Raw genomic sequence first — 20,200 nt, forward strand, 5'->3', positions numbered from 1 at the left:
GGACCCCTGGGTTGTTGCTGTGGGGTTAAAGACGGGCTCTCTGCTTCCTCTCACCCCTTGGTGCTGCCATGTGCAGGTCAGATGCCATCTACTCAGCCCTCTACGATGGGACGGGACACATCGAGGTGCTGCGGGGACACGAGTACCTCTCGCATCCCTTCGCTGTCACCCTCTACGGGGGGGAGGTCTACTGGACTGACTGGCGCACCAACACCCTGGCCAAGGCCAACAAGTGGACGGGGCACAACGTGACAGTGGTGCAGAGGACCAACACGCAGCCCTTCGACCTGCAGGTCTATCACCCCTCCCGGCAGCCCCTGGGTGAGGCCTGGGGAAGAAGCAGAGGTGGTGGGATGGGGTCAAGGGTTGGGGGGATGAACGCGGTGGGGAGACGGCGACAGCGCTCGGTGTGCGCCCAGAGATGCTCCCACCCCTGGGGCTGCCCCTTCTCGTCACCCAGCACAGTGTCCTGGGGTGATGGGGCTCCTTGAGGGGGGAGTAGGGGGTGGTCCAGGAGGTCTGGAGCAGGGATGTTGCTGATCCTTACCCCTCCCTTTGCAGCCCCAAACCCCTGTGAAGCCAACGGGGGCAAAGGGCCCTGTTCCCACCTCTGCCTCATCAACTACAACCGCACCTTGTCCTGCGCCTGCCCACACCTCATGAAGCTGGACAAGGACAACACGACCTGTTATGGTAGGGACCTGCCATGGCCAGGGCTGAGCGGGTGCGGCGGGGCCGGCTCTGCAGACCGGGCTGGGGTCCCACCACTGGCCCTCTCCTTCTCCCCAGAGTTTAAGAAGTTCCTGCTGTACGCACGGCAGATGGAGATCCGGGGTGTGGACATCGACAACCCCTACTACAACTACATCATCTCCTTCACGGTGCCTGACATCGACAACGTCACGGTGGTGGATTACGACGCGGTGGAGCAGCGCATTTACTGGTCAGACGTCCGCACCCAGACCATCAAAAGAGCCTTCATCAACGGCACCGGCGTGGAGACCGTCGTCTCCGCGGGTGGGTGAGGAGCATCGCCCCACACGGCTGCTCCCATCACATCCTGGAGATCAAACCTCCATCTGAGCATCATCCCAGCCCTGCTCTCACAGTAACACTTGTCCCTTCTGTGTCCCCTTTCAGACCTGCCCAACGCTCACGGCCTCTCCGTAGACTGGGTTTCCAGAAACCTCTTCTGGACCAGCTACGACGCCAACAAGAAGCAGATCAATGTGGCCCGGCTGGATGGCTCCTTCAAGAACGCTGTGATCCAGGGGCTGGACAAGCCTCACTGCCTCGTGGTTCACCCGCTCCGGGGGTGAGTCTGTGCCGGGACGCGGTGCCGGCGGGCTGGGGGGTCGGGGCTGGGAGCGGTGAAGGAGGAGAAGGTGTGCGTGTGCGGCGGAGGAGGGAACAGGCTGCTCTCTCTGTGTGCGTCAGAGCGTGTGGGAGGTGTTTGAGAGGAGATGGGGTGGCAGCTCGGGGGGGTCTGCACCTCTCAGTGTGTGCTGAGGGGCGGGCTGTGTTTCTGCGTGCACACGGGAAGGAGAGCGGAGCGCGGATGACAGGCCAGGTGTGCGTGGGGTTCGGCTGGGCACAGCTCCCCAGCACCGAGCCCCCTCCCAGGACCTGGCGAGGGGGCTGTGGGGCTGGTCCTGGCTTGGAGAGGAGCTGAGTGGGCTGGGAGGACAGCAGAGCTGTGCGGGGCATCGTGGTGGGGCTGCGGGAGCTGCTGTGCTCAGTGTCCCCTCGCCGGCACAGGAAGCTGTACTGGACAGACGGTGACAACATCAGTGTGGCCAACATGGACGGCAGCAACCGCACGCTCCTCTTCACCAACCAGAAAGGGCCTGTCGGTATGGACCCCCCCACTCCCCCTAGGACCACCCACACACCCCCCGGCACCACCCTGCTGTGCGATGCCCTTGCTGGCCCCAAAAGCCTCTGGCAGCCCTGGCTCCCCAGGGGTCCAGCAGCTGGTTTGCACTGGGTCCCCCCAACCTCTCGTGCCCCTTCTCTCCATCGCCCTATCCCATCCCATCACCCGGATGGTGACAGTCCCTGTGTGCCACCTGGATGGTGACAGTCCCTGTCTGCCACCCGGATGGTGACGGTCCCTTGCTTTCCAGGCCTGGCCATTGACTACCCCGAGAGCAAGCTGTACTGGATCAGCTCTGGCAACGGCACCATCAACAGATGTGACCTGGATGGCAGCAACCTGGAGGTGATCGAGTCTGTGAAGGGCCAGCTGAGCAAGGCAACCGCCCTGGCCATCATGGGTGAGAGCTGGAAGGAGGTTGGGTGTGATCATGAAGCCTTTTCCCTTCCTCCTGCCCCCTCCCCAGCTCATTGCCACCTCTAGCAGCTGCAGGGGGGACACTTCCCCACCCAAAGCTGAGCTTGGAGCCCTTTTTTCTGCACGGAGCCACTGCTCTTTGCTGCTGGGGTGGGAGGGGATGAGGAGAGCTGCAGCACCATCCTGCCCTCTCCTTCCAGGCACCAAGCTGTGGTGGGCTGACCAGGCTTCTGAGAGGATGGGCACCTGCAACAAGAAGGACGGGACGGAGGTGACAGTGCTGCGCAACAGCACCACGCTGGTGATGCACATGAAGGTGTATGATGAGAGCATCCAGCAAGGTGAGAGACCCCCCAGGGATGGGCACCGGCTTCTCCAGACCATCTGGGTGCCAGTGGGGCTGGAGCCTGGCTCAGGGTGGTGGGGCAGCCAGCGATCCCATCCCCTTGTGATGGCCTGAGCCTGGCCCTGGCCCTTGTGCCACATCCCCACTGGCTGGTGCAGAGCAGCCGTGTCTTTGGTGCTGGCCCCAAGTTGCTCTGGCCACGGCTGCTCCGGTGCTTCCAAAGATGCTCACAGCCCACGTGGATGTACCCCAGCCCCCAGCTGCCCCTCACCCTCCTCTTCTCTCCACGGCAGCTGGAACCAACCCCTGCAGCCTAAATAACGGCGACTGCTCACAGCTCTGTCTCCCCACTTCTGAGACCTCCCGCTCCTGCATGTGCACAGCTGGCTACAGCCTGAAGAGTGGGCAGCAGTCCTGCGAAGGTGAGCCTGCCTGTCCCCTGTCCCCCTCACCCTGCTTCCCCCTTGAAGCAGAGGCAGCCCCTGGCTGTGCCAGCAGCGTACCCCATGGCGCTGTGTAGCTGGGCAAGGTGTGGGGGTGGCTGGTAACAGCTCTCTCCAGCTGTGTGCAGCTCCTCTGGGACCCCCCCGATACCTCCCTGCTCCCAGCAGTGCTGGGGGGATGCTGGGGATGTGGTCTCCAGCTGCAGGGACACCCTCGGGTGGGCTGTGCCCCACGGTGAGGGGCTGGCAGCGATGAGCACAGGGGTTGTGGGGACGCTGCCCGGGCACGGGGTTTAGTGGGATGATGAGAGTGGGATGGCGCCGTGTGAGCCCTCAGAGAGGGGTGGAAGCCTCACTGCTGGCACTGGGTTTGGGTCTCCAGTTTGCTGTGGTGACCGGGGCTGGGCAGCCAGCACGGTTTTGGCTGAGCAGATCCCTGGTCTCTGCCCTGTTTCTACTGCCTCCCGTGGGAGGGAAGAGCCACCCCCGCTCCCCGGTTGCTGCCAGGGCCTCTCAAAGGCTGTTTGTGTGCAGAGTGTTCTTGGTGGTTTTTGGAGGGGGCTGGCAGAGCTGCTGCACCATCTGGGTCAGGGCAGGGGCTGAATAACAAGCGCTGCCCTGACCCAGATGCGGCACAGAGCCTTTGCCAGCGCTCAGGGCTGGAGCTGGCTCTGGGAAGAGGCTGCACTCCTGCCTCCCCGGTGCCACACCGTGGCTCATCACCCCTCAAACACACTGCTCTGGGGCCTGCTGGAGCACAGCCCCTTCCCCAAACCACCCAGGGAAGGGCTCCACCCCTGACTGTGTCCATGCTGGGTTTGGAGCAGGTCATTCCCTGCCCTCTTCCCACAAGGTTTGCCATTCCCTGCCCAGTGCAGTGGCAAAAGCCATCCCATCCTCCTCCTTAGGTCCAGCCTGGACAGTTGCCCCTTGCTCAGGGATATCCTCACTCCCCACAAGAACCCCCCCCGTGCTGCAAAGCTCCTGAAGCATACCCCCCCCACACACAGCCCATGTGAACACATCACCCCCCCGGCCGCCGCGCCGTGGGCAGCATCTGCTCGGTGCCCGGCAGCGCTGCCTCCCTCCCCTCTCCGGCTGCCCACGGAGCTGCCGGCCCCCGTCTCCTGTGCGTCAGCCTTGGGAGTCAGCTGAGCGGTGGGCGTAGGGGCTGCCTGTGCTGGGATGCTCCAGGCAGCTGCGCAGCCTGTCGGCAGGTCCAGCCAGCACAGTTCAACCCTTCCTGGGCTGGGGACTCGTGGTGCTACTGTCATGGTGGGGGGTCAAGCCCTCCCACCGGCCCAGCCAGGCCTGTGCTCCTCTGCAGAGCTGCTGTTGTGGTTTGTCACACCTTGTGGCCATCAGTTGAAGGGACAGGGGGTGTTTTACAGCGTGGGTCTGACTGTTCCTGTCTGTGTCACAGGTGTTGGTTCCTTCCTGCTGTATTCGGTCCATGAGGGCATCCGTGGCATCCCCCTGGACCCCAACGACAAGTCAGATGCTCTTGTGCCTGTGTCTGGGACCTCTCTGGCCGTGGGGATCGACTTCCATGCAGGTGCCGTGGGGGCTGGGAGTGGGGCTGGAGAGGTCAGGGAGGGGGGTGCAGGAAGAGGACCATTGCCAGACCCTCCTTCAGCAGCGCTCTGCCCCACAGCATCAGCTGTTGGGACCTCTGGGTCAGGGAGGGGTTCAGGTCCCCATGCTGGGGCTGCGGGGTGCATCTTACCTGGGTTGGTGCCACCCCTGGGGTGACCCGGCCTGACACCCACTCCTCTCCCTGGCCCTTCTCAGAGAACGACACCATTTACTGGGTGGACATGGGTTTGAGCACCATCAGCCGGGCCAAGCGGGACCAGACGTGGCGGGAGGACGTGGTCACCAACGGCATCGGCCGTGTGGAGGGCATCGCCGTGGACTGGATCGCTGGTGAGAGGGGGGCTCTGGAGCGGGGAGCAGGGGATGGGCAGTGGGGGAGCTGGGTGTTCACCATCCCCTCCCTGCAGGAAACATCTACTGGACAGACCAGGGCTTTGATGTCATCGAGGTGGCCAGGCTGAATGGGTCCTTCCGCTACGTGGTCATCTCACAGGGGCTGGACAAGCCACGGGCCATCACTGTCCATCCTGAGAAAGGGTGAGACACCCCACAAAACCACCCAGAGAGGGGTGTTAGCTTGGGGGGTGGGGCAGGAACGGTGACCCCTGGCACAGTCCCTACAGAGCAGCAGAGAAGGACCCGTAGGTCTCCTACCTCAGCAAAGGTGGGGGGTCCCACCCAGCCTGGTTTAACCACTCGGCTGATGGGTCAAGCTTCTTGGGAGCTCCAGAAAATCCAAGAGGAGCCTCCCCAGAGCAGCTCCAGCTTTGGACAGAGTCTTAGAGAGGGGAGAATCCTTTGGATCTGGGCAGGGATGGAGAGAGAGCAGCACCTCAAGTGCCTGTCATGTCCCTGCTGTCCCCTGCAGGTACCTCTTCTGGACAGAGTGGGGGCAGTACCCCCGCATCGAGCGCTCGCGCCTGGACGGGACCGAGCGGATGGTGCTGGTGAACGTCAGCATCAGCTGGCCCAATGGGATATCTGTTGACTATGAGGTACGGCCACTTTTTGGGAGGAGGGTGCAGTATGGGCACCTGGCAGGGACCATGCTGGTCCTAAGGGTCTGGTGTGACCCTCGTGTGCTGACTGGGATCCTTTCCAGGATGGGAAACTTTACTGGTGCGACGCCCGGACAGACAAGATCGAGCGAATTGACCTGGAGACGGGTGAAAACCGAGAGGTTGTTCTGTCCAGCAACAACATGGACATGTTCTCAGTGTCGGTCTTCGAGGAGTACATTTACTGGAGTGACCGGTAATGCTGGCTGAGGGGTTGGGGGTGCTGGGGGAGCTGGTGGGTGCCGCCACAGGGTGCTGCTGAGGCGGGCTCAGCGTCGGTCGCTCGCTGACTCTGGTCCTTCCATAGGACTCACGCGAACGGCTCCATCAAAAGAGGCAACAAGGACAACGCCACCGAGTCGGTGTCCCTGCGCACGGGGATCGGCGTGCAGCTCAAGGACATCAAAGTCTTCAACAGGGCCAGGCAGAAGGGTGGGTCTGGTGGCAGCTGCTGGTGCGATGCTGCTGAGCACCGACAGCCCCCCAGGGCTGGGATCCCGTGGCTGGCAGACGTGGGGAGGGGGCTGGGAACAAACAGGCCACTGTGTGCTGGTCACAGAGCCGTGTCGCACCGCGGGCTGAGCCCTTTTCATCACCCGCTTCCTCTGGGAGCTGGGAGAGGTGAAAAGCAGCCGGGTGGGAGCATCTTCCTGCACATCCTGCCCAGTCCCACGAACAATCCCCCCCTTCTTCTCCCCAGGCACCAACATCTGCGCCCAGAACAACGGGGGGTGCCAGCAGCTCTGCCTGTTCCGCGGCGGCGGGCAGAGGACGTGCGCCTGCGCCCACGGCATGCTCTCCGAGGACGGGGTGAGCTGCCGGGACTACGACGGGTACCTGCTGTATTCGGAGCGCACCATCCTCAAGAGCATCCACCTGTCAGACGAGAACAACCTCAACGCGCCCATCAAGCCCTTCGAGGACGCGGAGCACATGAAGAACGTCATCGCTCTGGCTTTCGACTACCGCTACGGCTCCAAGGGCAGCAACCGCATCTTCTACAGCGACATCCACTTCGGCAACATCCAGCAGATCAACGACGACGGCACGGGGCGCAGGACCATCGTGGAGAGTGAGTGTCGTAGGGTCCTCTCTGCGTCCCATCTGCCCACAGACCCTGCTGTTCTCCCCCAAAATCTCTTCCTTCCTCACCCAAGGGCTTTTTTTCCCTTCCCCTTTCCCTTTTCCCCTTTCCCTTTCCCTCTCCCCTGTCCCTTCCCCTTCCCTTTCCTCTTTCCCCTTCCCTTTCCCCTTCCCTTTTCCCTTTTCCCTTTCCTCTTCCTCTTCCCCTTCCCTTTCCCCTTCTCCTTTCCCTTTCCCTCCCCTTTCCCCTTTCCCCTTTCCCCTCTCCCCTTTCCCCTCTCCCCTTTCCCCTCTCCCCTTTCCCCTCTCCCCTTTCCCCTCTCCCCTTTCCCCTCTCCCCTTTCCCCTCTCCCCTTTCCCCTTTCCCCTTTCCCCTTTCCCCTTTCCCCTTTTCCCTTTCCCCTTTTCCCTTTCCCCTTTCCCCTTTCCCCTTTCCCCTTTCCCCTTTCCCCTTTTCCCTTTTCCCCTTCCCTTTCCCTCCCCTTTCCCCTTTCCCCTTTCCCCTTTCCCCTTTCCCCTTTTCCCTTTCCTCCTTTCCCTTTTCCCCTTCCCTTTCCTTTCCCCTTTCCCCTTTTCCCTTTCCCCTTTTCCCTTTTCCCCTTCCCTTTCCCTCCCCTTTCCCCTTTCCCCTTTCCCCTTTCCCCTTTCCCCTTTCCCCTTTCCCCTTTCCCCTTTCCCCTTTCCCCTTTCCCCTTTCCCCTTTCCCCTTTTCCCCTTCCCCTTCCCTTTCCTCTCCCCTTTCCCCTTTTCCCTTTCCCCTTTTCCCTTTCCCCTCCCCCTTCCCTTCCCTTCCCTTCCCTTCCCTTCCCTTCCCTTCCCTTCCCTTCCCTTCCCTTCCCTTCCCTTCCCTTCCCTTCCCTTCCCTTCCCTTCCCTTCCCTTCCCTTCCCTTCCCTTCCCTTCCCTTCCCTTCCCTTCCCTTCCCTTCCCTTCCCTTCCCTTCCCTTCCCTTCCCTTCCCTTCCCTTCCCTTCCCTTCCCTTCCCTTCCCTTCCCTTCCCTTCCCTTCCCTTCCCTTCCCTTCCCTTCCCTTCCCTCAGTTGACCCTTTTTGCTGGTTTTAAGAGGTGCTTTGGGTGGGAGCTGTTGTGGGTTCAGCCGTGAGCTTTCTACCGGCGCCTCTGGACGAGGCAGCGGCCTGCGGTAGAGGAGGCGCAGCGAGTCTGCAGAGCTTGTTCTGGCACGGGGAGCACATCACGAGGCTCGGCGTGCACGTGGGCAAGCATCGCTCTGGAAACCAGGCGCTGCAGCAAACTGGGGAGCTGCTCTGTGTTTGTGTTTCCCTTCCCAGAGGGATGGGTCAGGCCTGAGCAAACCTCACCGGCCTGGCCCTGTCTGCTCCTCAGGCCCGCACGGCACAGACCGTGCTCATCCTCACTCCATCTCCAGCAAGGGCTGGAGACGTGCTGCTAACGAGGGGCTTTACATTTGGATAGCTGCTAGCATGGAGATCCAGAGCTCCAGGCCTGTCTGACTTAGCCAGTTCATTAAACCTTTCGCTGATCGTTAACAAGGGAGGAAGGATGAGTGGGAGTTCTGGGCCTGGGAGCTCTGAGGGTCTCAGGTCTCCCCACTCAGCCACAGGCTTTTATCTTGCCACTTCGTGTCCCTGAGTCTCAGCTCTCCCCTGGCCAAGGGAGACATCCCCTTCCCAGTGCTGGGAATGGGGTGCCTGGCGGGGTCTCAGCGCTGGGGAGATGGAGCACGAGCAGTTTGAAAGCCAAGCTCAGGGTCTCCTTTTGTCAGAGGCCATCGCTCAGCCTTCCCACAAGGTGACAGCATCACCTGCTTGTGGCAGAGATCAGGGGTCTCAGCTCACCCCTTCACACTGCCCCCGGCGGGTCCCCTCAAGCACCCAGAGCTTCAGAGGGATTTTGGAGGGGTGGTAACTTCAGGCTGCCAAAGAAACTGTGTCGGAGCGTCCCGGGCAGCACCGGGGGAGTGGGCAGCCTTGGGAAGCATGAGCTGGATGTGACCCTCACCTGTCCCACTCTCCCGCAGACGTGGGCTCGGTGGAGGGGCTGGCGTACCACCGCGGCTGGGACACGCTGTACTGGACCAGCTACACCACCTCCACCATCACCCGCCACACCGTGGACCAGAGTCGCCTGGGGGCTTTCGAGAGGGAGACGGTGATCACCATGTCAGGGGACGATCACCCCCGGGCCTTCGTGCTGGACGAGTGTCAGAAGTGAGTGGCCCTCAGTGGTCCAGCCCCCCCAGCCCAGCGGGGGGTGGGAAGGGGGAAGCTGCGTGGTCCCAGAGTCACAGGGAGGAAGCACTGGTTCCCAGCACGCAGAATGGGACCCTGGGGAGGAAGGTCCCTGTGTCTGCCCTGCCCACGTGGCCCTCAGCACCCCAAAGCAACAACAGAACCCCCATCCCAGCCCCTTCGCTGGCTGGCTGGTACCACAGCGTGCTGCAGTTCCCACTCCTTCCCACCCTTTCGATGCGGGGACAATGTCCCACTCATCCCAACGTCCCTGGAAGCCCCACCACGCACATGGCTGACACAGCCCTGAGTGTCTCCCCCCTTTCCAGCCTCATGTTCTGGACCAACTGGAACGAGCAGCACCCCAGCATCATGCGCGCCTCTCTCTCCGGAGCCAACATCATCATCATCATCGACCAGGACATACGGACGCCCAACGGACTGGCCATTGACCACAAGGCTGAGAAGATTTACTTCTCAGATGCCACGCTGGACAAAATCGAGCGCTGTGAATACGACGGTTCCCACCGCTATGTGAGTCCAGACCCCAGGGAGGGTCCAAACCTGGGCTGGCACCTTGGCGAGGAAAGCGGGGATGGGCTGTGCAATGGAGTGGGGGGGGGCTGTGTCCCTCCTGCCCTCGTGCTCACAGTTTGCCCCCTGTCCCACAGGTGATCCTGAAATCGGAGCCCGTGCACCCCTTTGGCCTGGCTGTCTATGGCGATTACATCTTCTGGACCGACTGGGTGCGCAGGGCCGTGCAACGCGCCAACAAGTACGTGGGCACCGACATGAAGCTTCTGCGCGTCGACATCCCCCAGCAGCCCATGGGCATCATTGCTGTGGCCAACGACACCGACAGCTGTAAGGACCCCCCCCTTGCCCCCCTTCCTCTGCCCCTTGCTGCCCTTCCAGCCTGGCCAGGGGGAGGGGGAGCCCACCACCCTTCCCTGCCTGTTGTTGTCCCTTTGGGACCCTCACGCCAAGGTCTGTCTGTTTCCAAACCCTGTGTGGGCTGAAGGGACAGTGGATTTGTCCCATTTGTGCCCTTCTCAGAGCATCCTGTGGGGAGTCTGGAGACCCCCGACCCCTCATGTCCCCCCCATCCGAAGAGCGTGGGGAGGAACCCCTCCTTTTCTTGTCCCCTAGGTGAGCTGTCCCCGTGCAGGGTGAACAATGGTGGCTGTCAGGACCTCTGCCTGCTCACGCCCAAGGGACACGTCAACTGCTCCTGCCGTGGGGAGCGCGTCTTGCAGGAGGATTTCACCTGCAAAGGTGGAGGAAGGGGAGTGGAAACAGGGGTTGGTGGGGATGGGGACAGGGATGGGAAGAGGGGACCCTGTTCTGACCCTTCCCGTGCCCTCTGCAGCCCTGAACTCCACCTGCAACGTGCATGACGAATTCGAGTGCGGGAACGGGGACTGCATCGACTTCAGCCAGACCTGCGACGGCGTGGTGCACTGCAAGGACAAGTCGGATGAGAAGCAGTCCTACTGCAGTAAGGTTCCTCCTCTCGCTGCTTTGCTCTAACACACCCCCCTGGCACAGGTCAGGGCCCTACTCGAGCTGGCAGCGAAGGCAGCCAGGGCTCCCAGGGGTCTTCTCGTGTCCGTCAAGCGCCCACAGTCCCTCCTGCCCTCCCAGAGATGCGCACGGACAGACAGAGCTCTAAGGGCTCCAGAGCTTTCCCGGTCTCAGGGAGCAGGCTGGAGAGTGAGATGTCTTGAGTGGAGCTGGTGTGGGGCTGTGGGACCCCCCTATAACACTCCCATGTGCTCCTCAGCCCAGAGGGGTCTCTTTTGAGCAAAACCCAATCTTAACTCCACCACGTTGCCAGCGCAGCGTGACGGAGCCCATTTCCCAACCCTGCCGCTTGGTTTCCTGCCTGATTGAGGGGTCCCCGAGGGGCTGAAGCACCCGGGGGGGGTTGGGATGCAGCCCCCTCACCTCCCCCTCTCCCTCACAGGCAGCCGCAAGTGCAAGAAGGGGTACCTGCACTGCATGAACGGGCGCTGCATCGCCAGCCGCTACTGGTGCAACGGCGTGGACAACTGCGGGGACAACTCGGACGAAGTGCCCTGTAACAGTAAGTGGGCTGGCTCAGGGCCCCCTGGGACAGGGACAGAGGCTTTGGGAACGAGTTACCTTCAGCTTGATGGGATCAGAGCTGAGCCAGGGCTTAATGGAGCAGCAAGGTTTAAGTCCTACTTGTGCCACAGCGTTGTAAAGGGAGGAAGAACTCCCAGAGTCTCTGGAGAGCGGTGGTTTGGCACCCGGGAGGAGCACGAGGCAATGGCAGGGCACAGTGTGGGTGCTCCTTAGGAGAAGGGTGCTCCCCAGGGCAGTGTCCCTTCCAAGCTGTGGGGCTGCAGGAGCCTGTCCCCTTGGTTCTGAGCGGATGGGGAAGGTTGGGAGCTTCTCTGAGCCCATCCAGGACTGCTGAGGATGGGCCAGCTCGGGAGACAAGCTCAGGCTGCCCAGTAGAGCGTGTGAGCTGAGGGGAACCGGTGCTGGGACTGTAGGATCAGGGGGTCTGCGGCTGTGCTGAGTAGTTGGGGGGGGTGTGTGCGTGCGCATGTCCACAACACAAGTGGGGCTGTGGAGCTGGGGGGCTGTACACACAGGGTCCCCAATTCAGCCTCATCCACCCTCCGGGCTTCCCCCTCACAGAAACCAGCTGCGCCGTGACCGAGTTCCGCTGCCGCGATGGGAGCTGCATCGGGAACTCCAGTCGCTGTAACCAGTTCATCGACTGTGAGGATGCTTCTGATGAAATGAACTGCAGTGAGTGCCCCCCTTACCCCCCCAGCTCCCTCCCTTCCCTCCCTGCTCCCCTGTGTTACCCCTCTGCGCCCTGCCTGCTCCCCCGGCTCTGCTTGCTGGAGCTCTGGCGATGCTCCTGCCCTCTGCACCGGTGGGCATGGACCTGGGTGGCTGAACCTCCTTCCAGCCTTTGGGATTAAGGGGGGAAGGGGGGTCCTGGCTCCCATCCCACCAGCAGCAGCCAGCCCAGATTAGCCCGATGAAACCAGCCCCAGCCCATCCCTGCAGCCCCCCCGCCATGCCGGACTCGGCACCCCAGCACCCGTTGACACCCCCAAACATCTCGGGGCACATGTGTGGGGTGGAGGCAGCTTTGGGGAGGGCAGGGGCTCACCTGGGACCCCCATATGTGGGTTCCTTGCAGCCGCCACTGACTGCAGCAGCTACTTCAAGCTGGGGGTGAAGGGAACCACGTTCCAGAAGTGTGAACACACCTCCCTGTGCTACGCCCCGAGCTGGGTGTGCGACGGGGCGAACGACTGTGGAGACTACTCAGACGAGCGCAACTGCCCTGGTGAGAGCAGGGAGAGGGAGGGGGGCTCAGACCGGGCGCTCCCTTGGGTGGGAGGGGGTTGTTGGGGTGGAGGATGCTTCTCCGGCACATGAGGATTGTCCTTTGCTTGGGTGGCTCCTGCATGCTGGTGGGTGTGGGGTCAGAAAGGGCTTTTGGGGAGGAACGCTGCGGAGAGGGGCAGGTTGGGGTTGGGAGGAGGCAGGATGTGTGTCTCCCCCACCCTTACCCATGCTTCTTACTTGAAGCAGGAGGGAGGAAACCCAAATGTCCAGCCAATTACTTCACGTGCCCGAGCGGGAGGTGCATCCCCATGACTTGGACCTGCGACAAGGAGGATGACTGCGAGAACGGAGAGGATGAGACTCACTGCAGTGAGCGGCAGGGTGGGGAAACAAGGGGCTCGGGAATGAGAGATGGGGCGGTGGGTGGAAGGTGCTGGGGGCATGCAGGGTCCTCGCCTCCCTCTGACATCCCTTGGCCAGGGACCAGCCTTGATTCTGCCCCTACTGTGCACCAGCTTGGGCTTTGAACTGGGACCGGTGCAAAGTCCTGGTGTGTTTTGGTTGCTCAGTGCTTGTGCCTGTGTCCGTGGTTGTCCGAAGGCGGCCGGACTCGGCTCGCTTGGGTTTGAGTTCCAACCTCCCTGAACAAACAAACCCCAGGCAGTGCCAAGGGATCCAGGGATCCTCTGCAGCTGGATCAGGGAATCCCACACCAGTCCTGCAGCCGCAGTGCCCGTCACCATGGCACAGGGCCACTGCTGGGGCTGGATAAGCAGTAGCTCAAATCCCACCCTGAGCTCCAGCCCTGGCATTGCCCTGGCTCTCACCTCCCTCCTCCTCCTCTTCCTCTCCCAGACAAGTTCTGCTACCCCGTGCAGTTCGAGTGTAACAACCACCGCTGCATCTCCAAGCTCTGGGTGTGCGACGGGGCAGACGACTGCGGGGACGGCTCCGACGAGGACAGCCGCTGCCGTGAGTGTGCTCCAGCCCCTGCTCCGACCACTCGGCCCCTGCCCATGCTGCTGCTCCATCTCTGCGTGTCCCTGTCCCTGCCCATCCCTGTCCCTGCCCATCCCTTCAGCCACTTCTCCCATCTACTCGCTGCTCTCCTGGGTTCTGTGGCTCGGAGAGAGACACGGGGATGTGGAGCCGGTTCTCCCAGTGACCGGCCCCTTCCCGCTTCTCCCTTCCCCAGGGCTGACCACCTGCAGCACAGGATCCTTCCAGTGCCCAGGCACCTACGTGTGTGTGCCAGAGCACTGGCTCTGCGATGGCAACAAGGACTGTGCGGACGGAGCTGACGAGACCCTGGCTGCTGGCTGCTGTGAGTCCTCAGAGGGATGGGTGTGTGTGGGGGGTGCTGGAGGAGAGCAGATAGAGCTGCTGGGGGGGCAGCCCCACTCCCCAGGGTCCCTGCTGGTAGCGGATGGGATGCCTTATCCTGGCTGCTTCCCTGCTGTGGTCCCAGCAGAGCCGGTGGGGGGATGTTTGGGTGCTTGGGTGCCTCTCCCAGACTGAAGACAGGAGCAGCATCGTCCCACAGAGCTGTAGCCAAAGGCACCACGTCACTGGTGGGCTGTTCACAGCCACGGGACAGGAGCACCAGGCTGGGCTCAACCTGGGGGCAGAGGAGTTGGGGGGGGACCCCCTTGCACCCTGAGATGAAAAGCTGAAGGGCTCGGGGCGGGGGGCAGCAGGAGAGCGGGTGTTCTGGCAGGGGGCTGACAGCAACACCTCGCTGCAGTGTACAACAACACGTGTGACGAGCGGGAGTTCATGTGTGGAAACCGCCAGTGCATCCCCAAGCACTTCGTCTGCGACCACGATGACGACTGCGGCGACGGCTCCGACGAGTCTCCAGAGTGTGGTGGGTGTCTGTGGGAATGGGCTGGGGGATACAGCCGGGGTGGCATCTCCTGTAGCGCTGTCCCGGGCAGCCACCCTGGGTCTCCTGGGCTTGGAGATGGGACCTGGGAAGGGTCTTCATCATCTGGAAAGGGTTTGGCATAGGAGCAGGGTGAGGGAGCGGGAGGGGGTTGGTGCTGGAGAGCCAGGGGAGAGCTGTGTCCCTCTCTGGGCCACCCACCCAGGCACAGCACAGTTTCAGAGAGATCCAAACCACCCCCACTGCCACCTCCTCAGCTCCCCTGGGTGGGCTGTGGAGAGTTGTGGGTGCCCGTGATGCTCGGGAAGGTTTGGGGTGCCATCCACTTGTGCCACCCCCTCCCAGAGTACCCCACGTGTGGCCCCCATGAGTTCCGCTGCGCCAACGGCCGCTGTCTCAGCAACAAGCAGTGGGAATGCGACGGAGATTTCGACTGCCACGACCACTCGGATGAGGCACCCAAGAACCCCCGCTGCACCAGCCCAGGTATGGGAGGGATGGGGATGGGGTGGGGATAGAAATGGGGATGGGAAGGGGATGGGGATGGAAGGGGATGGGGATATGGGGATGGGGATATGGGGATGGGGATGGGTTGGGGATGGAATAGGATGGGATGAGGATATGAGGATATGGAGATATGGGGATGGGGATGTGGGAGGCTCCCTGGCTGCCTCCCACTGACGCTGCCTCTCCACCCTGCTGCAGAGAACAAGTGCAACGACTCCTTCTTCCTCTGCAAGAATGGGAAGTGCATCCCGGAGGCGCTGCTCTGCGACAACAACAACGACTGCGCCGACGGCTCCGACGAGCTCAACTGCTTCATCAACGAGTGTCTCAACAAGAAGCTGAGCGGCTGCTCCCAGGAGTGCGAGGACCTCAAGATCGGATACAAGGTCGGGCCTTGGGGGGCTGGTCCCATGGAGACTCCCATCCCATCCCATCCCATCCCATCCCATCCATCCCATCCCACGGGGTGCTGGGTGTGTCTGACAGCTCCCTGTTCCCTCCCACAGTGCCGATGCCGCCCCGGGTTCCGGCTGAAGGACGATGGGAAGACGTGTGTTGACATCGACGAGTGCTCCACCACCTACCCCTGCAGCCAGAAGTGCATCAACACCCTGGGGAGCTACAAGTGCCTCTGCATCGGGGGCTACAAGTTCAAACCTAACAACCCCACCGGCTGTAAAGCTGTCACAGGTCAGGGCTGGAGGCAGGGATGCTCCTGTTTCTGCCTGGTGCATGAGGAAGAGCTGGGAAGCAGTGGGGCAGGGAGGAGGGTGGCAGTTCCATGGGGGATCTGCCTGGATCCCAGTGGCACTTCCCTGACACCCCCCGTGGTTTCACTGTGCAGATGAAGAGCCCTTCCTCATCTTCGCCAACCGGTACTACCTGAGGAAGCTCAACCTGGATGGCTCCAACTACACACTGCTCAAGCAGGTGCTGGGGGAGATGGGAACAGGAGGGGGCACCAGCCCCACATGGCTGGGGATTTGGGACTGAAGGGGGCTCTGGAGACTGGCCAGCCCAGGCGTTCAGGCTCGTGGTTCCCCAGGATGCTGTACTGGGAGCATCTGGGATGTCCCACAGGCAGTAGCTCTTTCAGCTGCCTGATGCAGCAGAGGCTGCACAGCACTTCTCTGGAGATGCTTTTAACTTCCCTGCTGCAGGGACTGGGCGGTGAGGTTGGGGAGGGGGCTCACTGGTCTTTGTAAAACCCCTGGGACCCTGTCTGAAAGCTTCTCCCTCCCTGCCAGGGGCTGAACAACGCGGTGGCCCTGGATTTCGACTATCGGGAGCAGATGATCTACTGGACAGATGTCACCACCCAGGGCAGCATGATCCGCCGCATGCACATCAACGGCAGCAACGTTCAGGTGGGGGCTGGGGGCTGAGACAGACCCTCGGGCACCCCCACTCCAGACTGCCGGTCCTCACCCACCACGGGGCTGCTGGGAGGGGCCTAGGCTGGTACCGGGGCCAGTGGGGAAGGGGGCACCAGCCCTGCTCTGGGGTCACTGATGGGCGCATCAGCCCAGGGTGCTCTGGGGATGTTTGGCAGCACCATCCCACTTAGAGGTGGGTTCCACGCTGCCCCAAAGCAGTGGGCAAGGATGCTCAGGGGAGGAGAGGGATGAGGGAAGGGACCTGGGCAGAGCAGGGGTGATGCGCCAGGGAAGGGGGGACGTTGTCATCCCTGAGGGACCAGCACAGGATCTGGTTCTCCCTGTCCAGCCCCAGCATCTCCCTTTCCTCCCCACAGGTCCTGCACCGCACTGGTCTGAGCAACCCCGACGGGCTGGCTGTGGACTGGGTGGGAGGGAACCTGTACTGGTGTGACAAAGGCCGGGACACCATCGAAGTGTCGAAGCTCAACGGCGCTTACCGCACCGTGCTGGTGAACTCGGGGCTGCGCGAGCCCCGGGCGCTGGTGGTGGATGTGCAGAACGGGTGAGAACCCTGGGGGACCTGGACCTTCCCCTCCACGTGGGGAGGGGGCTGGTGGCCTCTCTGGTTTCCAGAGGCTAGGAGATGGGATGAAGCCATCCCTCCTCTCTTCAGGGACACCCAGCTGCTGTGGCTTGAGCTGGACTCAGCCTCCCCCTGCTCTTATATTCCCAGTTACCTATACTGGACAGACTGGGGAGACCACTCCCTGATCGGGAAGATCGGCATGGACGGCACCAACCGCAGCGTCATCGTGGACACGAAGATAACGTGGCCCAACGGCCTCACCCTCGACTACATCAACAGCCGGATCTACTGGGCTGATGCCAGGGAGGACTACATCGAGTTTGCCAGCCTGGACGGCTCCAACCGGCACACGGGTGAGAGCGGAAGGGCTCCCAGGGCACTGCCAGGGCTCCTGGGACTCCCAGAGCTCCCAGAGAGCTGCCAGGGCTCCCGGGACTCTCAGGGCTCCCAGGGCTCTTGAGTGCTCCCGGGGCTCCCAGGGTGCTGCCAGGGCTCCTGTGGGGTATGGACTTGGGATCAGTCAGGACTACTGGGTAGGGGAGCCAGGGCACCTCCTCTGCTGGAGGGGGGGAAGAGCTTTGCTCCCCTAGAAAGAGATGGTGCTGTGGGATTGGGGTGACGTGGGGCCAGCCCCGTGCTGAGCTGCCTGCTCCCCCTGGCAGTGCTGAGCCAGGACATCCCGCACATCTTCGCGCTCACCCTCTTCGAGGATTTCATTTACTGGACCGACTGGGAGACCAAGTCCATCAACCGGGCCCACAAGACTACGGGGGCCAACAAGACCCTGCTGATCAGCACACTGCATCGCCCCATGGACATCCACATCTACCACCCCTACCGCCAGCCTGACGGTGAGCGTGGCGCCGGCACCGTGGTGCTGGGGTGGCCCCAGCACTGCTGAGCACGGTGCCAGGTTGGGCAGGGCTGGGGTGGAGGAAAAGGGATGTGCAATGGGGGTTGGGAGCCAACCTGAGGGTCCCCCCACCTTGTTCTGACTGGGGGGTGTCTCCCTGCTCTCCCCAAGTCCCCAACCACCCCTGCAAGACCAACAACGGCGGCTGCAGCAACCTCTGCCTCCTCTCACCGGGTGGGGGGCACAAGTGCGCCTGTCCCACCAACTTCTACTTGGGCAGCGATGGCAAAACCTGCGTCTCCAACTGCACAGCCAGCCAGGTAACCCCCCCAAACCCAGCCTGCACAGACCACCCCCCTGTGTGAGCCTGTCCCCATGAGCGTGTCCCTCCTGCCGTGGTTCCACCAGGTCCCAGCTCTGGTGCTGATGCTGGTCCCAGTGCCAAGCATCGGGGTGCACAGGCAGCACCCCCCGTCCTGTGGCACTTCCCAACACTCACACACTGCAGTTTGGGGGTGCCAGAGACCCTCTGGCTGCCCCCACTCCCACCCTCCAGCCCTGTGGGCTGTGGGTTCAGGGTTAAGGCTTTGTTCCACACAAACTTGGGGGTGCCCGGGAAGGGGCAGGGTGGAGATGATGCCTTTGGGAGAGCTCCATGGGGACTGAGCCATCCTTCCCCTCCCTGAGCCGCCCTCACAGGGTTGTGTCTCCATCACAGTTTGTCTGCAAGAATGACAAGTGCATCCCTTTCTGGTGGAAATGCGACACCGAGGACGACTGCGGGGACCGTTCGGACGAGCCAGAGGACTGCCGTGAGTGCTGAGGGGGCTGGCACAGCCCACGGTGCCCCAGCACCCTGCTCACGCTGCCCCGTGCCACCCCTGTGCTGCCTGGAGCTCCCCAGGGCTTTGCTCCCACTCTGGCTCCAGCACAGCGCCGTGGCTCCCAGCTTGGCAGAGGGGGGTGTTACACGGCTGCTCAGGAGATCAGTGGGATCAGGTGCTGTCCCTGCACCGTGCAGGGTACCACCCAACCCCAACCGCTGCCCCGGGAGCGCAGCTGCCCCTTTGCCACATCAGACCCCGGGGTTGGGTGCTGGTTGCTTGGTCCCTTCTCAGAACCCCAGAGGGGACAGCAGGAGGTTGAGCTTTGCCCTGAAAACGTTCTCTGGAGCAAACATTTCCCTCTGCCTTACCCCCCCAGCTGAGTTCAAGTGCAGACCGGGGCAGTTCCAGTGCTCCACTGGGATCTGCACCAACCCAGCCTTCATCTGCGATGGAGACAACGACTGCCAGGACAACTCGGATGAAGCCAACTGCGGTAGGTTCCCCACCTCCCCACGGACCCCTCAGGACCCCTCAAGGGGCTTCAGGCAGCCGGGGGAGCGGAGCCGCAGCCCGGCAGCCTTCCACCGCGCTGCCTCCCCCCGCAGATATCCACGTCTGTCTGCCCAGCCAGTTCAAGTGCACCAACACCAACCGCTGCATCCCCGGCATCTTCCGCTGCAACGGGCAGGACAACTGCGGCGACGGCGAGGATGAGAAGGACTGCCGTAAGCTGGGGGGGCTGGGAGCATCCTGGGGATGGGGATGGGGCTGAGGAGCTCGGTGCTGTGGTAGATCCCTGCCTGTGGGTGCTGGAGTCTGGGTGGTCCTGCCCTGGCACATGAGGCATTCTCCTTCCCTCTGCCCCCCGTCACCCCACACCCCTGCAGACACTTCTGTTTCTCCCCTCTGCTTCCCTCCGCTCCCCTCTTCTCCCCTCTTCTCCCTTCCACTCCCCTCTACTCCCCTTCCTCCCCTCCACTCCCCTTCACTCTCCTCCACTCCCCTTTTCTCCCCTCTGCTCCCATCTGCTCCCATCTGCTCCCCTCTTCTCTCCTCTTCTCTCCTCTTCTCTCCTCTTCTCTCCTCTTCTCCCCTCTTCTCTCCTCTGCTCCCCTCCACTCCCCTCCACTCCCTTCCTCTCCCCTGTGCTCCCTTCTGCTCCCCTTCACTCTCCTCCTCTCCCCTCCTCTTCTCCCCTCTTCTCTCCTCTGCTCCCCTTTGCTCCCCTCCGCTCCCCTCCGCCCCCCTTCCCTCTCCGCCCATCCAGACTCTGCTGCGATGCCCGGAGCATCTCGTGCTCCTCTCTCTGCGGGGCACAGTGGTTTCCATGGGGTGGTGGGTGACAGACACCTCCCCCTCCCTGCCCTGCAGCCTCTCCTGACTCAGTTTCCCTCTCCCCACAGCCGAGGTGACTTGTGCCCCCAACCAGTTCCAGTGTGCCATCACCAAGCGCTGCATCCCCCGCGTCTGGGTGTGCGACCGGGACAACGACTGTGTGGATGGCTCCGATGAACCAGCCAACTGCAGTAAGAAGGGGTGGGGAGGGTGCCCAGGGCGGGGCTCTGCCCATGCTGAACCCCAGAGCTCCCTCTCAGCCTGTCATGTCCATGTGTCCTTGTCTGAGGGTCCCTGTGGGTGTGGGGCATGGCGGTGGTGTTGCCCAGATCTCTCCTGCTGGCATCCTCCTCTCTCTGACTTCTCTCTCCAGAGAGAGCTGCTTGAAAAAGGGGGGGGGGGGAGGTGTGTGTTCCCACCCTGTCCCAAACAGGGGGGCTGCTGTCAGCTCCAGGCTCTTG

The 20,200-nt window shown here is 62.6% G+C and overlaps 1 protein-coding gene across 1 annotated transcript in view; it reads left to right on the forward strand.

Moving 5' to 3' along the window:
• LRP1 (LDL receptor related protein 1) overlaps positions 1 to 20,200 on the forward strand; it is a gene marked incomplete at its 5' end in the record, with an annotated part of 77,143 nt that overhangs the window by 46,630 nt on the left and 10,313 nt on the right. Inside the window, 40 exons of the mRNA XM_084277137.1 lie at positions 77 to 321; positions 562 to 693; positions 790 to 1,017; positions 1,141 to 1,315; positions 1,759 to 1,853; positions 2,127 to 2,276; positions 2,494 to 2,634; positions 2,933 to 3,061; positions 4,506 to 4,637; positions 4,874 to 5,008; positions 5,086 to 5,215; positions 5,547 to 5,673; positions 5,781 to 5,932; positions 6,044 to 6,168; positions 6,437 to 6,808; positions 8,818 to 9,007; positions 9,358 to 9,562; positions 9,700 to 9,892; positions 10,178 to 10,303; positions 10,398 to 10,526; positions 10,995 to 11,114; positions 11,699 to 11,812; positions 12,216 to 12,365; positions 12,614 to 12,748; positions 13,223 to 13,339; positions 13,563 to 13,691; positions 14,112 to 14,234; positions 14,598 to 14,738; positions 14,958 to 15,145; positions 15,266 to 15,449; positions 15,604 to 15,689; positions 16,007 to 16,126; positions 16,513 to 16,700; positions 16,872 to 17,077; positions 17,387 to 17,575; positions 17,749 to 17,897; positions 18,296 to 18,389; positions 18,781 to 18,897; positions 19,010 to 19,129; positions 19,808 to 19,930. Coding sequence (XP_084133263.1) covers positions 77 to 321; positions 562 to 693; positions 790 to 1,017; positions 1,141 to 1,315; positions 1,759 to 1,853; positions 2,127 to 2,276; positions 2,494 to 2,634; positions 2,933 to 3,061; positions 4,506 to 4,637; positions 4,874 to 5,008; positions 5,086 to 5,215; positions 5,547 to 5,673; positions 5,781 to 5,932; positions 6,044 to 6,168; positions 6,437 to 6,808; positions 8,818 to 9,007; positions 9,358 to 9,562; positions 9,700 to 9,892; positions 10,178 to 10,303; positions 10,398 to 10,526; positions 10,995 to 11,114; positions 11,699 to 11,812; positions 12,216 to 12,365; positions 12,614 to 12,748; positions 13,223 to 13,339; positions 13,563 to 13,691; positions 14,112 to 14,234; positions 14,598 to 14,738; positions 14,958 to 15,145; positions 15,266 to 15,449; positions 15,604 to 15,689; positions 16,007 to 16,126; positions 16,513 to 16,700; positions 16,872 to 17,077; positions 17,387 to 17,575; positions 17,749 to 17,897; positions 18,296 to 18,389; positions 18,781 to 18,897; positions 19,010 to 19,129; positions 19,808 to 19,930 — 6,104 coding nt within the window. The remainder of the gene's footprint in view (positions 1 to 76; positions 322 to 561; positions 694 to 789; positions 1,018 to 1,140; positions 1,316 to 1,758; positions 1,854 to 2,126; positions 2,277 to 2,493; positions 2,635 to 2,932; positions 3,062 to 4,505; positions 4,638 to 4,873; positions 5,009 to 5,085; positions 5,216 to 5,546; positions 5,674 to 5,780; positions 5,933 to 6,043; positions 6,169 to 6,436; positions 6,809 to 8,817; positions 9,008 to 9,357; positions 9,563 to 9,699; positions 9,893 to 10,177; positions 10,304 to 10,397; positions 10,527 to 10,994; positions 11,115 to 11,698; positions 11,813 to 12,215; positions 12,366 to 12,613; positions 12,749 to 13,222; positions 13,340 to 13,562; positions 13,692 to 14,111; positions 14,235 to 14,597; positions 14,739 to 14,957; positions 15,146 to 15,265; positions 15,450 to 15,603; positions 15,690 to 16,006; positions 16,127 to 16,512; positions 16,701 to 16,871; positions 17,078 to 17,386; positions 17,576 to 17,748; positions 17,898 to 18,295; positions 18,390 to 18,780; positions 18,898 to 19,009; positions 19,130 to 19,807; positions 19,931 to 20,200) is intronic.

Source organism: Gallinula chloropus (assembly GCF_964237585.1).
Source record: "Gallinula chloropus genome assembly, chromosome: 31".
In the NCBI taxonomy this organism is placed as follows: domain Eukaryota; kingdom Metazoa; phylum Chordata; class Aves; order Gruiformes; family Rallidae; genus Gallinula; species Gallinula chloropus.